General features: G+C 42.7%; 1 protein-coding gene across 1 annotated transcript in view; it reads right to left on the bottom strand.

Moving 5' to 3' along the window:
* The window catches only part of SND1 (staphylococcal nuclease and tudor domain containing 1), a 381,281-nt gene that overhangs the window by 174,814 nt on the left and 192,105 nt on the right, over positions 1-14,362 (bottom strand). Inside the window, exon 13 of the mRNA XM_004677002.2 lies at positions 372-482. Coding sequence (XP_004677059.1) covers positions 372-482 — 111 coding nt within the window. The remainder of the gene's footprint in view (positions 1-371; positions 483-14,362) is intronic.

Here is a 14,362-nt window from a genome sequence, read left to right as displayed (position 1 = left end):
ACGAAGTACACTGCTGAGGGGAGCAGCGGGCAGGCCAGGAGAGGTCTGCCACGCCATGCGTCAACTCCGGGGCAGGCGGGATTCGAACTCATGCGGAAGTGCCTTTAGCTTCTCAGTGCTGTGCTTTAACCCGCTGCGCCACCAGGGAGGGCCCAGGAGAGCATATCTTAAAGAAAAATGGAGGCCCAGCACATGTATTCCCGGGTAAACACTGATTCAAAGTATGTCCCTTTTCTATCCATCGGGGGAAAGGAATAATAAAAGGGTACAAAATTTTTCGGCATATTACTTGCCACACCATTCTGCTCAGGGGTGGTTCGGACAGTGGAAAGCCGTGGGGCTGTCTGTATGTGCCAATGTGTGCATCTCACCTGGCCTCTGCCGCCAGCAGCTCGTCGTAGTGAGAAGACCTCTGATCGTCATCCTGCCGGTATCTGATCACCGTGGCCAGACCTTTGCTGACAAGGGCCTCAGCAATGTTTCTGCAACAGAAAAGACAAGTCAGTGAGCACTGGAGGTGCAGATGGGACTCAGTCAACAGAAATAATAACAGTTAGCACCCAAAGGTCTTAAGGCATCCGGCAGAGGGAGGGAGAAGCTGCGGGCGACGAGACAATGAGCTGCCAAGGTAGAAATCCAACAAAAAGGTAAAATAACAAAGTCCCCCAGCTCAGCATTTTCCTGCTTAGTACAGTCAGATGCTATATCAATCTATACATAAAACTAGCAGAGAATATCTGTAAAAAGCCCACATTAGGCCAGGCTATTTACAGAATGTTATAAACAAGTCACTACCCTCCAGAAAAGTCTGCTCTAAAATCTCAGGCACACAGATAAAAAACAAAACACATAAAAGCATGACCTAAATTTCTCAAAATCTCCTTTCTAGCCTCTACTGTAACTCCAAACTGTCTTGTTCCAGTTTGGCAATGTAAGAAATGCTGTTTTAACACTACAAAGTGCTTCTCTGTCAAAGCCCATCAGTGAGGGGCTCTCTGGCTCAGAGGGGGGCGAGGGAAGGTAAGGGGGCGTATGAGGTGAGGGAGAGCTGGGGGATGGGGGGGAGGTCTAGGGATGGAATTAAAGTGCTTTATGAAAACTGCAGGAGATGAGAGAAGAAATACATTAAAAAGTATCAAATCTGAGATGCCCAGCTTGGGGGCAATACTCCAAGTCCCTTTTTCCCACCACACAATATTCTGATCAGAACTCTCCCACCACACAATATTCTGATCAGAACTCTGTTTAAAGCACTTCTCACATTTACTGAATCATTTCTTTTCCAGAGTGAGAAAGAGGCGCCACTATAAGTAGAAGAAGGAAGATTGCCCTGGAAATGGCTCCCAGAAAACTCAGGAAGCACATTTGCATGGCAGCACATCACCCCCCCAAGAGCCCTCAAAGATGAAATAATCAAACTACAGAAACATATTTTCAAATATTTCCTGTAGCTAGCATCAAGAAACAAGAGGTATGTATCAGGAGGAGGTATGTATGAGGAGAGGGAGGTTATGTCTTTCTTTGTCTGTCATAATTAAACCGAAGGCCCCATTCAAGCCATCTGGTTAGTGGCCCTTCAGGGAGGGGGGATGGGAAGCGATCGGCCAAGGTGCCATATGCTGTGATTTAGTGTGGTCTGGCAGTGTAGTTAACTCTTAACACAGTTGTGTTCTTAGAAACTCACACTTTAGAGACGCTGAGCGCTGGTCTGTGTGTGTTCTATTCATCATAACCCAGGAGAACATACATTTTTAAAAGAAGGGAAAATATGTGCTGGTAAAGGAGGAAAAGATGCTGTGGCTGCTTCTCCTCCATTCTGTGCCCCTCTGCTGCCAGCATGATATTAATATCTCTAAACCGCCACGGAATTAGCACTTCTCAAAATCCACTCCCACAAAGAGGCTGCTCCGCTGGCCACCCAGTCTCCTGAGTCACCATATAAGCGTGCTGGCAAACGCTGTCACTGTCATGGAGCTGGCTTCGGCAGCTTGGAGAATGCCAACATCCCCAAGTCACTGTAGTGGATGTTGATAAATGGTGAGCATCTAACAAAAGTTGTCACCAAGATGCCTCAACAGGGCAGGAGAGAGACTCCACCCACCAAGAAGGAATAAAGTAAAGGAGGTGGCAGGGGCGGTGGGGGAAGGGGCACGCAAATCCACTCGTGACAGGTTGAGATGTCTTGCAGATTTGAAATGCCAGAAGAACAAAGACCTATTTGTACTGCAGTTTGAATTACTGCACATGGACATTCTATAGTCAATTCCAGGCCCCTGGAAGAGAAAGCTGAAATGACAAAGCGGGCAAAGAAAAAGTCACACAAACAAGCTACTTGAGCGAAAAGCTGGAGAACATGAAGAAAAGAGCCCAGATGTTTAATACTCTTCTTTTTAAGGCTGCTCAAAGCAATTCCTAGAACTCTTCAGCATGTGCAGGACCAGCAGAGAACTGGAGAGAATCTCTCCTACCCCACAAGACCTGCGTTCTCCTTCCCTTTAGAAAATGTCTAAGAACCAGGTAAGGTGCAGGTGTCCAGCTCCATACCCTACCATGACCTTCCTCCTTGTCCTCTCTAAAGCTTACTTCGAGTCTAAGCCATGTTCTCGTAACTTCCTATCCCTAATTACGATTTCGCTTGCAGCAATAGTGGTGCCGGTGCTGAGCAGGAAGGGGAGTAAAAATACACAAAAAACCAACAACACTCATTATTGGGCATTTAGGACGAATCAGACCTAAGAAAATCAAAGTGTGCATTTCCTCCTCGAGGCACGCGTCCCTGTGATGAGTCTTACACTGCACAGCTGCTCGTGGGCTGCCTTGTCTCCTGAGGTCTGAGCGGACAGGGCACACCCTTATAGCTCTATAGTCAGGGCTCCAGCATTTGACAGCAAATATTTTCTGAAGCAAAGTACCAACTTAGGATAAACAAATTTTGTGGTAAAATTGCAAGTCTTTTCATTTGCGTTTAACATAACACATCCTGAGCAATTTGAGATTTTGAAATAACAGAAAATAGCTAATCACTTTGGAAATGTAGTATTGGTGTATTATTTATTATCCTAAGCATCTGTCAGTCAAGCTTGCCAAGCACAAGAATTAAGGAGCAAAGGTTTCTACAGCATTACCAGCTTTTATCTTTCTCCTCCCCATTTTCTAATACTGGAATTTAAAAAGAATGCAAGGGAGAAAGGGAAAATGCTCTTGACTTTTATTCATTTCTTTTGGCTGGTAATGAAAGGTCACGAGCCTTTCCTGGTCAGAGATGCTCAGAACCCGACACTGATGTGTTGTCCAGGAAAAAGAGACATTAAATTGTGTGCCATGACTATGCTGTTACATACAAATGTGTGAGTTTTGCTTTCTTGAGTCTATCAGTAATTCCACTCCAAATACATGTCTGGCTCAAGTAGGTGATTCACAGTCACCACACAGAAAGGGACCTAACAGTCTTGGACTCTCTGACAGGAGGTCATCTCTCTCTGTATCAGCAGAAAGCATAGACAGAAGTAGTGTTGGGACTGAAATGCTTCTCCCAACAAAGAGAAGCTAAGGCTCTGTTTCCGGCAGGCGTCGTAGGTGCTCCTGACAAACACAAGGCGCAGAGGTTCACACACAGGCTTGCTCAAAAAAACCACTGCAGGGTAGACAACTTCCCCCAACTCATTTCCTAGGAAGCTCTCATTACCATTAAAAGATACCTTGGAAACCATGGGGTCCTGTGTTCTGCCAACATCAAGAAAGGGTGTTCTCCGCCCAGTCATGAGGACAGGGCTGTAAAGAATAGGTTTCAATTGCAGTAGTTCACCACAGTCTCATCAGTTTTGTATGCCTTCCCTAACCCTGACTATTCCACACCAAGATCGAAAGTAACAATGTGCTAATAGGTTGGATGACTATATAAAATCATCTAGACTACTTAACAGTATGTGTAAAACTTAAGACATATCCAAACCGAACCAGTCTGCACTGTACAAACAACACCCCCCCTTTGTATAGTGACAGTAATCAACCTATTGTATCATCCCCAATTTATTTGAGTTCTGCATTTCCTATAAATCAGGTTATTTTCCTATAGAGTCAAAACACAATGACTACAACCAGGATAAAACAGATGCATTACTACCATCTAATCCACAAACCCTACTCAAACCTGGCCAACAGTTACCACAGAACACTTATGGGGAAAGGATCTGGTTCAGAATCAGGCAGTGCATTTAGTGCCTGTCCCAGTCTCAAACAGTTCATTTTACAAGATCATGGCCCAGTACTTCAGATGACTACAGGCCAGATATTCTGATCTGTCTCCTGTTTCCTTGTCACAATCAGATGCAAGTGCCACATCTTCTGCAGGAAGTCATAAGAGAAAAGCTTGACTGTTCCCTTGGCCTTCTATAAAATGATATATAATTTAGGGGCTATAATCCCAAACAGTGTCTACCAGGCTTCTTCACTGTAAAGTTTCTCTTTTCCTCTATAATTAGTGGAATTTTGTAAGCAGACACATTGTAAAGTGTAATTTTTATCCCGTATCAAACTCCCAAGTTATTCATTTATTTACCGATAGCAGTATAAAATCATATAATCTCACTATTATTCCAAGAGTTATAATCTATTCCTATGGCCATTTTGCTGATGAAATTGTTTCCAATTTTGCCAGCAGAAACCAGGTCAAGCTGACTTCTGGGTCACATGGCAGTGTCCCCCATCATTCAGTGAATGCTTCTGTGCTTTCTGACAAACGTTCCAATCATAGCTTGTATGATTTTCTGTCGTTCTGAAACCAGCAGTTTATCTAAGTAGCACACATTTCCATCTTTTTGTTTCTATACATTTATTTCTATATCTATTACTATTGAAAACCATGTGTGGCAGTCAAGAAAACGTGCCTCTCAGAGCTCTGACTGCAGGAAACATCACTGACTTGACAGTCCCAGCTGCTGTGCTCCAAAATCCATCAGTGTCTCAGCCAAGGCCACGCTTCCCACCAGCTGCTCCCAGCCAATGACGAGGCATAGCAGAGATACCAATGCAGGTCTATTGACGAGAGACACAGGCCTCCTCTGCTGGGCAGCTCTCAGTCAAAGATCCCTACACAGTGTGTGAAGGCTCAGAACTGACCCACGGCCTAGATTTCTCCAAGTGACCTTCTCTCCTCTTTCCCTGCTCCAACGGGCTAGACCTACTTTGAGGTCTAAGGGCTTCCTAGTCTTCTCGGGCTTTTGCCCATTTACCCTCAGAAGACAACTGTCCAATACCTTACATGACTAATCCCTTCATGTCTTCAGTTTCTAGGAGACTATGAAACAACAGACCACACAGACACCCACAACAGTGTTCCGAACCAACAGTTTTCTAACATGACTCTAACTCCCCTGTCTGAGAGTGAGAAACCTGACTTCCAAAAGTGCTAGTGGTTTTGCTGATATGAAAAACTTTCTGTGTACACACACACACGTGTGCACGTTCACATGCTCTAGGACTTCTGTGATTCGGTGCTAACAGTATAGCTCTTTCAGAGGGAATGCACTACATTAAACCTTTTGATAAAATCGGACCAGTGCAAAATGGATGTGTATTTCACATAAAGAATAATACAGTAAAACTCAAATTCTCTCTTTCCACCCTTCATTCTCTATATGAGTGAGGATATAATTCCACAGATCTCTCTCTAGCTGTCCCAGAGTAACATTTTCCACTTGAAAACCATCTACATTTTATCAGTCACTGTAGGGTCTGTGGAGGTAACAAAAGCAGAATTATTTCCTTCAAAGCAAATACACAAGCTTACACACAGAATAAAGTAAGCCCATAACGAATGCCTCTACAATATATTTATGCCAAGGCTAAGGGAAAGGGCTGAAAGATAATTAACCACCCAAGTCAACTGTGATAGTTACCTCTCTAGTGGAGGTGCTGGGTACACAAGACACACATTCCCCAATTTCTTCACAAACCTTCAAGGTGTGGAGGTCAGATTTCATAAGCCAAGGCACAAAATGCACCTCCCATGGCTATTTACTGTAAGAGAAACTGGACCAGGAAAGAAATCAGCCATGTAGTCTGGGCTTCTTTCACCCAAGAACTCCCAAATACACCAGTCTCTTACACTGGAAAAGTGACTCCACTTTCTTCACACTTGGCTCTAAGTATACAAGGACAAGCTTTCTCACATGTGCTGGGATGGAGATCCCAGTTGACAGGGTTCCAATATTGATTTCTAACAAAGCAGATGGCTCATCTCACTTTTACTCAGCTAAACGAGAAGGTTCTACTGTGGGGCTGAACCACAGGGAAGTGACAAGGAGTTGATGTCTTTCTTTGCCCCTGGGTTACAGACTAGTGAGGAGAGAGGTTACCACAGAATTCAATATGGAGGCAGGAAAGTAAGGGACTGGAAAACTATTCTCTGAAGACTATTAGATCTACCTAAACTGATATAAATGGAAAATGGGGCTTTCCACCCCAAAAGAGTCAGGTGAGGAAAATGGTTAATAATGGGCCCACAGGTCAGTTTCCTTTTAGATCTTTGATTAGTTTCACTATTACCTCTACTATTCCTGCTCTCTGAGGCAAGAACCTCATTAATTTCAGGCTTGAGGTAGACTTGGTTATTAAAGGTGGACAAAATAAATCTAAAGGGCAAGTCAAAAACTGAAATGAGAGCTGTAGAGACAATGGCATGGATCACATACATTTTACTAGATCAATGCTTTTCAACCAGGCCTCAAACTAGGAAAAAGTCCTCAGAGCAATAGGTAGTGTCCCCAAGCTGGTATGACGACCTCTCCAAGGAGCCACACTTGACTTTCCCGCCCAGTCTGTTATCCTCTAGTCACCAATGGCTGAACTGCCCTGTGCCCAAACATTGATTTTCCCCACCCTTTTACCTCAATGTGTCTGTGAAGTGTCTCACACAGCCCCAAGCAGCGTATGTAGACAAGAGATTCTGTTTTAGAAGCATCAATAATTGGAAACATCCTTTATAGATTTACTGAATCTCTCTCCCACTGTCTTCCCTATTTTTTCACTTCCCCCTTGAACTAATGCAATTCTAAAAATAACTAAAATTGATTTTTTGATCCTTTTCCTCTAAATGGCTCCTTTTTCCACTTAACAAGTCTTGTCACCAGGATAACCTCCAGAGAATCCAAACCATGGCTACAGACTTTCCCAGAATACAGAACACAGATCAAAAACAAAGAGGGAGATTCAAATGCCTTGACGTCCCTTAGTAAAACTTTAGAACCAGGGTGAAAAGAGGAAGAAAAACCAACAATTATCAAGGGATGTATTAAGGAAACAGTCTAAGACGAACTTCCTTACTCCAGGCTCTGAAAAATAAGTCTGACTACTTTGATTACCCACCAACCAGTAGGGTTAAATGTGACAGAATAAGCAGCATGACCCCAAGAATAGCTTTACTAGGGAAATAGCTCTCTTCTGTGCATGTCCTCAGAATGTTTCAGTTCATACTTGATGAGTGTCCAGAATATGCACAGGTTCTAAACAAGACTGTTCTGAGGATAAGCATGTGCTAAAGCTATAGTTGGCATATGAAATCAAGAACTCTGGGGCAAAGGAACTCTTCTTCTACTAATGAATTGTAATCTTAAGGGGAGAGGGATGTGGAAAGAAAACAATGAAGATCAGTAAGTCCAATTTTAAGAATTCTAAATGATTGGAATGGAACCAAAGGAGATCTGGAAACAAACCTGGTAGAATGAAAAAGAGAAAGAAGGGAAGGAAGAAGAAAAGTTAAAGAGTGGAAAGAAAAACAATCATTCCATGAAGAAATGACTAATATGCAGAAAGGTAGGCCTCTGAACCCTGACAGCACCCATCCAATCAGATGTGGTCAGTAATACCCCGCCCACTCCAAGCACTGGCATGGGTCTCTCTAGCATCAGACGCCATGTTCCACTGGGCACCAACAGCCCCTTCAGTGTGGGGAGAAAAGAAAGAGAACAAAAGATATCCAGGGACCAGGGTGTTCAAAGTGAGCAATGAAGAGATGTCACCTCATCGTCAACCAGTCAAGAGAGAATTCTGTCCTCCAAAGTTCCTCAGTTAGATCATACTGATTACCTTTATTTCTAGTATGCCCCCATAGTGGGGTGTACCCTGCTTGATCCCCTAAAAGAAAACCCTGAGAAAATATGATGAAGATACATATATGGAAGTGGTGGGATTAAATACCAAACTCACTTCATAATTCAGGCTAGTGGAGAGAATATTGTTGAATATATGGGTCAAAGCAATTTAGAAAAGGAGGGGAAAGAAGCATAACATCAAATAGTTATGCTTACTAAACAGACAATTTTATTCTGCCCCCAGGATTTTCTGCAGTAGTGTAATCTTATTGCCACCTCTTATTTGATAGTTTCATTTATTCAGCAATATCATGGTTATGGCTTTGGAAGACAAGGAGAGCTGTGGCTCTCGACTGTGCCAGCTCCTTTCTGAGTGTTGCTGCACTTGCAAGTCAGCAAATATACGAGGGACAAGGATGAACCCTGTGAAGTGAGAGAGGCCAACTGAATGTAAGCAGCAATAAAGCAATGACCACCTTAAAATATCTAGTATTTTCCCAACTCTTAAAAACAAAAAAGGAGAACAGTGAAGAAAAACATCTTTCCCACAGATAGATTGCAGACTAATCTCAAATGCTCTTTTAATATATGACAGTACATGAGTATGTACTCAAAGTGACGTTCCTGCTAGTAGACAAGCGTGCTTCCTTCCCAGAGGAGACAAATAAATCCTTCAGAAACAATTAAGACAATCAATTACATACTGGCTCTAGCTTGAAGAAAGTAAACTAACAAAAATGCCTCCAATTCAGTGAGGCTGGTCCACTCACTGCTAAATATGCCCCTGCATTTATAGTTCCAACTATTTGCAGGACATGTGAATTTGTATGATTCATCGCGTAAAACTCAGTATTTCAAAAATAACCCTTCTTTCCTAGATTAACTTTTCTGAAACTTAGCGAATCAGCTGATTCTCCTCACATCTTTATCGAGAGGACCATCATCTGCCAAGTCACCTAGGCCCCACGTGTCTCCTATTTCTACAGAAAATGAGCCTTCAAAATGTGAATTCACATTTCCAGTGATTCTCCCATCAATGCTTTCTTCACTGTTCTTTCACCCCCACCTCTCAACTGGATCACTAGAGCCTCCCCTACTTGGCCACCTGGAATGTGGGCCAATCCCAAACACTATCAGTTGAACCCTCTTAAAGCACAGGCCTGGCAAATAATTACCATTCTCAAATCCATCACAACCAGAAAGCTCCCCAGGTTTCTGTTTGAAGCTCCCCAGGACAAGATGATGTCTATGATACTCATTATCTGTGACTGGTTACCATCTAGGAAGCAATGATAATGGAAAGGAAGGGGGAAGGGGAAGAGAGAGAAGGAAAGAGGAGAAGAGGGATAGAGAATGGGAAGAAGACTAACTTTCTGAATACAATTCTATAGAAATGCTTTACATCTATCAATTCATTTCATAAGTACCAAAATGTGATGAGGGCCAAATGATATGCCTAGCTTGCAAATGAGAAACATGAGGCATAAGAAAGTCACAAAAATAGGTAAGTGACAGGGCATTGGAGGGAAAAACGACAGGAAAGGCTCTGCATAGAGACTTGGTGTCTCATCGACGAAGTGGATCTTGCTAATCACCCAAATCCTCCATGTCAACATCTAGTGACAGAACCATTTCTCAGATTTTCACCCAAAAGAATTTCAGATTTAATGAACTACTACGGAGGGAATGAGTGTTCATGTTGGCACAGGCATTTTAACATCTAGTCAGTCAGGTTTCTTCTGAAAAAGTAACGTTAGAAACATGCCTCAGGTAGCCTCTGGCCGCCAGGCTCGTCCTCTAGGCGGAGGAGCCCAGGTTGGAAGCCACATTACCTAACTTCCACATCCAGTCTTCTCTCAGTAAACAGTGCCACAAGAGCCAAGGAAACAGACTTCAAAGGCGTTCTTCCAAGGAACCCTCACCCACCTCTCTGTCCTAGCCCACAAAAGCCTTTTCAAGCCTTGCTGTGGTCCCACCCCTTGCCTCCACCAACTGATAACCCTCTGGCCCCCACCCAGGCATTTGGCTGCAGTGCTCTGGCAGGTCCCTCATACTGCTGCATGATCATCTCGTGCACAGGCCCTGTCTTCCCAACTCCATCATACTACCAACCGGTCTAAGAAGAGCCAAACACTTAGTAGGCACTCAATAAATATTTATTGGCTAGCGGATTGATTTTACTCTCGAGTTTCCCCAGGGGGCTTTGTGGGCTGTTAGAAGAAAACAAAGTAATAACTGACTCATAGAATTTTTGAGCAGAGTCCACAGAGATAAACTAATCCAAAAACCTCCATCTACAGACGAAGACAGATCCACAGAGAAATCCTGAACAATCTTAAATGAGTTCTCTGAAGGAACAGAGTGTCACAACATCGTGATGGGCATCTGGGAGGCTTCTGATTCACAGGTTATTTGCCTTTATTATGCTGCTGTCCTTTTACCATTCTATAAAATAGGAATAAATATATTGTGTCCATGAATTAGCTAAGATGTCCTGAATGCATTAAAAATTTATCAGCACATTAAAAATAATCTATCCACATCCTATTATAGATTTGAGCACTCTAATACCAATAATGCTAACTAAAATATATATTAAACATTTAATTATAATAATTTGTCTGCCTTGTGGAGGCATTCAGGTCTATTTTCCAGGGGGAGAAATGACATTAGAAATGTCTGACGACTTCTTCTCTCAGTACCCAATCCAACACAATGTGGAAATGCCCACTGTAGACACGTGTATGTTTTTTTAATCCCTTATTTTCTCCGTTCTACTTTCTTTTGAGAAATTAATATTTTATAAACGAACTGTGCAAGGAGCATGGATCTAGGAGTGTGATGAAAACATGCCCAAGCTCCTCTCCCTCAGGAAAGGTGCAGGGCTCCTGGTGCCCCATAGCCCCACTCCTGAACCGAGTCACTGACCTGACCTGATGCTACAAAAGCTGAGCGTTGTCACCACTTGCTTCTGTGCATAATGCAGTCTTCACTACAACAGCGAGAACCTTCTCTACACAGAGTGACAACCTGCTGCGTACCATATACTGCGGAGAGAAAAATCAGCCACCACCCTTGTCCCATACCTGGCAGGCAGTGCAGACACAGGCCAGCACCTCTGCCAATCAATGTTTCTGCCAGGGGAGAGGGGGAAAGGAAAGGAGGCAGTCAGAATCCTCCCACGCTGGTGTCCTGTCAGCCCCCACAGGGTGGCGAGGTGTCCTGGGCAGTGCGGGCCCAACTAAAGACAACTGGGTGCTTCCTGTTCCTTGGCCCTGGAGCTGCTCAGGGCCGCAACTATTTCCATGCCTGATGTTTCAACCATAGGTCTCTCTGCTCCTCACAACCTCCCAGTATAACTTCTGGTTGTTTGAGGCAGTCATAGGCATCGCTGGTCCAAACAATGAAAAGCACCTTCATGGATTGAACTGACTTATATTAAGGAGTTGGGCTCCCAGGATTTTCCTCAGTTCCTAAGAATGGGTTAAACTGGTCACACTTCCCTCTAAACCAGAAAACCCAGGAACTCTGCGGTGAAGGAAAGGTGCCATAGTAAACTTCTGGAAGTTTACAGTGCAAAGGAACCACTCAGCCATCAAAATAACACCCTGACCACAGGGCCAGCATGGTGGCTGGGAGACACTTAATCTTGAACCTCCTGCTTAGGTACCTGGAGAGAGGGTCGGGGTGTGGGGGTCGCGACCACCTTCCCTGCTTACTACATTATGATGTGAGCCTTTGCCTTGCCGATATGCTCCTTTAAAGAGCAGAGAAGCACTCAGGCCATCTACACATCCCCAGTTCCAGCCACTCTGGAAAAGCAGAAATGCAGCAGAAGAGTAGTGAGGTGGGGCAGCCTGGAATACTGGCCCTGGGGAGGATACTCCTGAGGGTGTTCAGGGATAGCCACAGTACATTAAAGTGTGAAATACAGGGAAGGTGAGTATCTTTAAGTTAAAACAACTTATTTCTGTTTTCCCAAAGATACTTCTGTCCAGCTTCAGAAAATCAGTTCCAACATGTGCTAGTTAGAATGAATGAACAAGGTAAATGAGAAGTCTATTGCCAGTGAGACATTCTCCCTGTTACTTGATTTGAGTATCTAAACAAAAAAGAATGCCTAACTACATTCATTTGTTTAATGGAAAAAACAAATCAGAAGCCGTTAACTGCTTACTAGTTAAAACAATTACATATCTGGAGGTACAAAAAAAACTCAATTTTAACTTAATTTATTTTGTTTGTTTGCTTTCCAAAATGTACACAAGAGGAAACCTACTTTCTAAAGAAGACATTTGCAGTATTCAGCATGAGACATTATCTCATATCAACACCTTAATGGGGGGCGGGGGGAAGCATCCTCATCTCAGTTAGAAGAAATAAATGAGGAGAAAGTAAAACAAATGAATATGGTAAAACAAGAATGTTAATGAATGTAGCCCGATTTTCCTATATTCAACAAATGAGACAAGTTACACGCAGCATTTATATTTATTCCTCAATATGAAAGCCACTTAATGTTTCCACTTCCTCCAGCCCTTTGCAGTCATAGAGAGCAATGATGAGCTCGTTTCATAGAGAACTCATAGCACAGAGCAGAGATTCAGGACAGAGGATCTGGGTTCTTATTCCAGTGCTCTGGCTGTTTAAAGGAGCTACGCCTGCATAACCTATCTAAAAAATGAAAGGCTAGATCTCAATGAGCCACTAAATACTTTCCAGTACAGATATATTCTAATCTTTAAAATGAACTAGGATTTACAGATCAACAGTGAATAGTCATGCTTACTTGATATACCTTCATCTTCTTATCCATATCTTCACACAGCACTAGATGATAATATTCTAGGCCAAGCAGATTACAGATTATTTCAACAGTATTTATTAGCTGGTGATAGTGTGTGGAGCAGAGTGGCAGAGTCACAATCTCTCTAGTTTTCCTTCGGGGTCACTAAAGGTACCATCTACTCTGTCCACACAAATAATGGTGGGAAAGGTAGGAGGCCAGGATGCTTGGTGAATTTATGAAAAGATATTTATTCACTTTCTCGAGATGCATTATCTAAATACTCTGGGCCATTGAGGGGTGGAAAAAGAAAACAGAAGGAAGGATGAACAAATAATGGATCATATAGTATATTTTATTTTTTCCTTAAAGATTTATTTATTTTATACATACATACAGAACTGGGGTACAGGCCAGAGGTGCAGGGGCAATGAGAGCATTCACCAGAGGCAGAGTGGGGAGCAGAACAGGCAGATGAAGTACACTGCTGAGGGGAGCAGCAGGAGGGTCAGGAGAGGTTTGCTGAGCCATGTGGGTCACCTCCAGGCCTGGGGATCGAACTCACGCTGAAGCAGCTGCAGCTGGCTTGCAGTGCTGCGACATAACCCGTTGAGCCATCAGGGAGGGCCCCATATAGTATGTTTTAAATTCAATCTTTTAGATTCTTCATTGGCTAGTCCTTTCTACTCGAGCTAAGTACTTTTCTATAACCACTGGAAATTGATGTACCTCATTATTAGAAATGTGTTTAAAGAACTGATTCAAGAGTGAGGAACTGATTCAAGAGAAAAACTGACATTTAATGGCAACTTATCACATTTCCTTTACTTCAGCAGTTCACTAGATTATATGTCAAGGAGGTTTACTTCTGCAGGTTATCACTAAAAATAGTGGAAAATAGCTTGCCAGGTACTCTTTTGACTTATCAAGCTTATACTTGAGAAACAGAAAGAAGTAGCAGCAATGTATCAAAAAATAATTATGAGATGCAACCTGAGTAGCCCTCCTGAATTTCACAATATATTTAGGATTATAGGAGATTGCTGACCAGTCAATATTAATGAAAGGTGGACTTTCTTATCACAGACAGGACAAATCAGAAAGATTCCATTAATTATATTCAGAGCTGAAAGTTGAAGGGATCTTGGTTTTCTATTCCAATCCCCTTATTTTATAGATTACTAGTCTAAAGTTTAGGGTAGACAAATAGTATTTAGTAACTGATATGAACTAGAACTCAGATCTTGTGTTTTAACATAGGCATCATTTTGCAACGACAGCCTATGCTCAGTTTCCAGACACTGAGTGGAAAAGGATTGATACATTCAATAGTTTAGATGTGAAGGATATAAGGCCTAGGAGGTTACAGACACTATACAATGACATTTACATAATGTTCTTGAAATGACAGAATTATGGAGAAGGAAAGCATTAGTGATAGATGATGGGAGAAATGGGCAAACACAGATCTTTATGATGACCGAAT

Source organism: Condylura cristata, unplaced genomic scaffold, assembly GCF_000260355.1.
Source record: "Condylura cristata isolate star-nosed mole 26May11 unplaced genomic scaffold, ConCri1.0 scaffold00005, whole genome shotgun sequence".
NCBI classification, from domain to species: domain Eukaryota; kingdom Metazoa; phylum Chordata; class Mammalia; order Eulipotyphla; family Talpidae; genus Condylura; species Condylura cristata.
The sequence above is the reverse complement of the archived record's forward strand: the minus strand, read 5'-3'. Positions and strand labels throughout refer to the sequence as shown.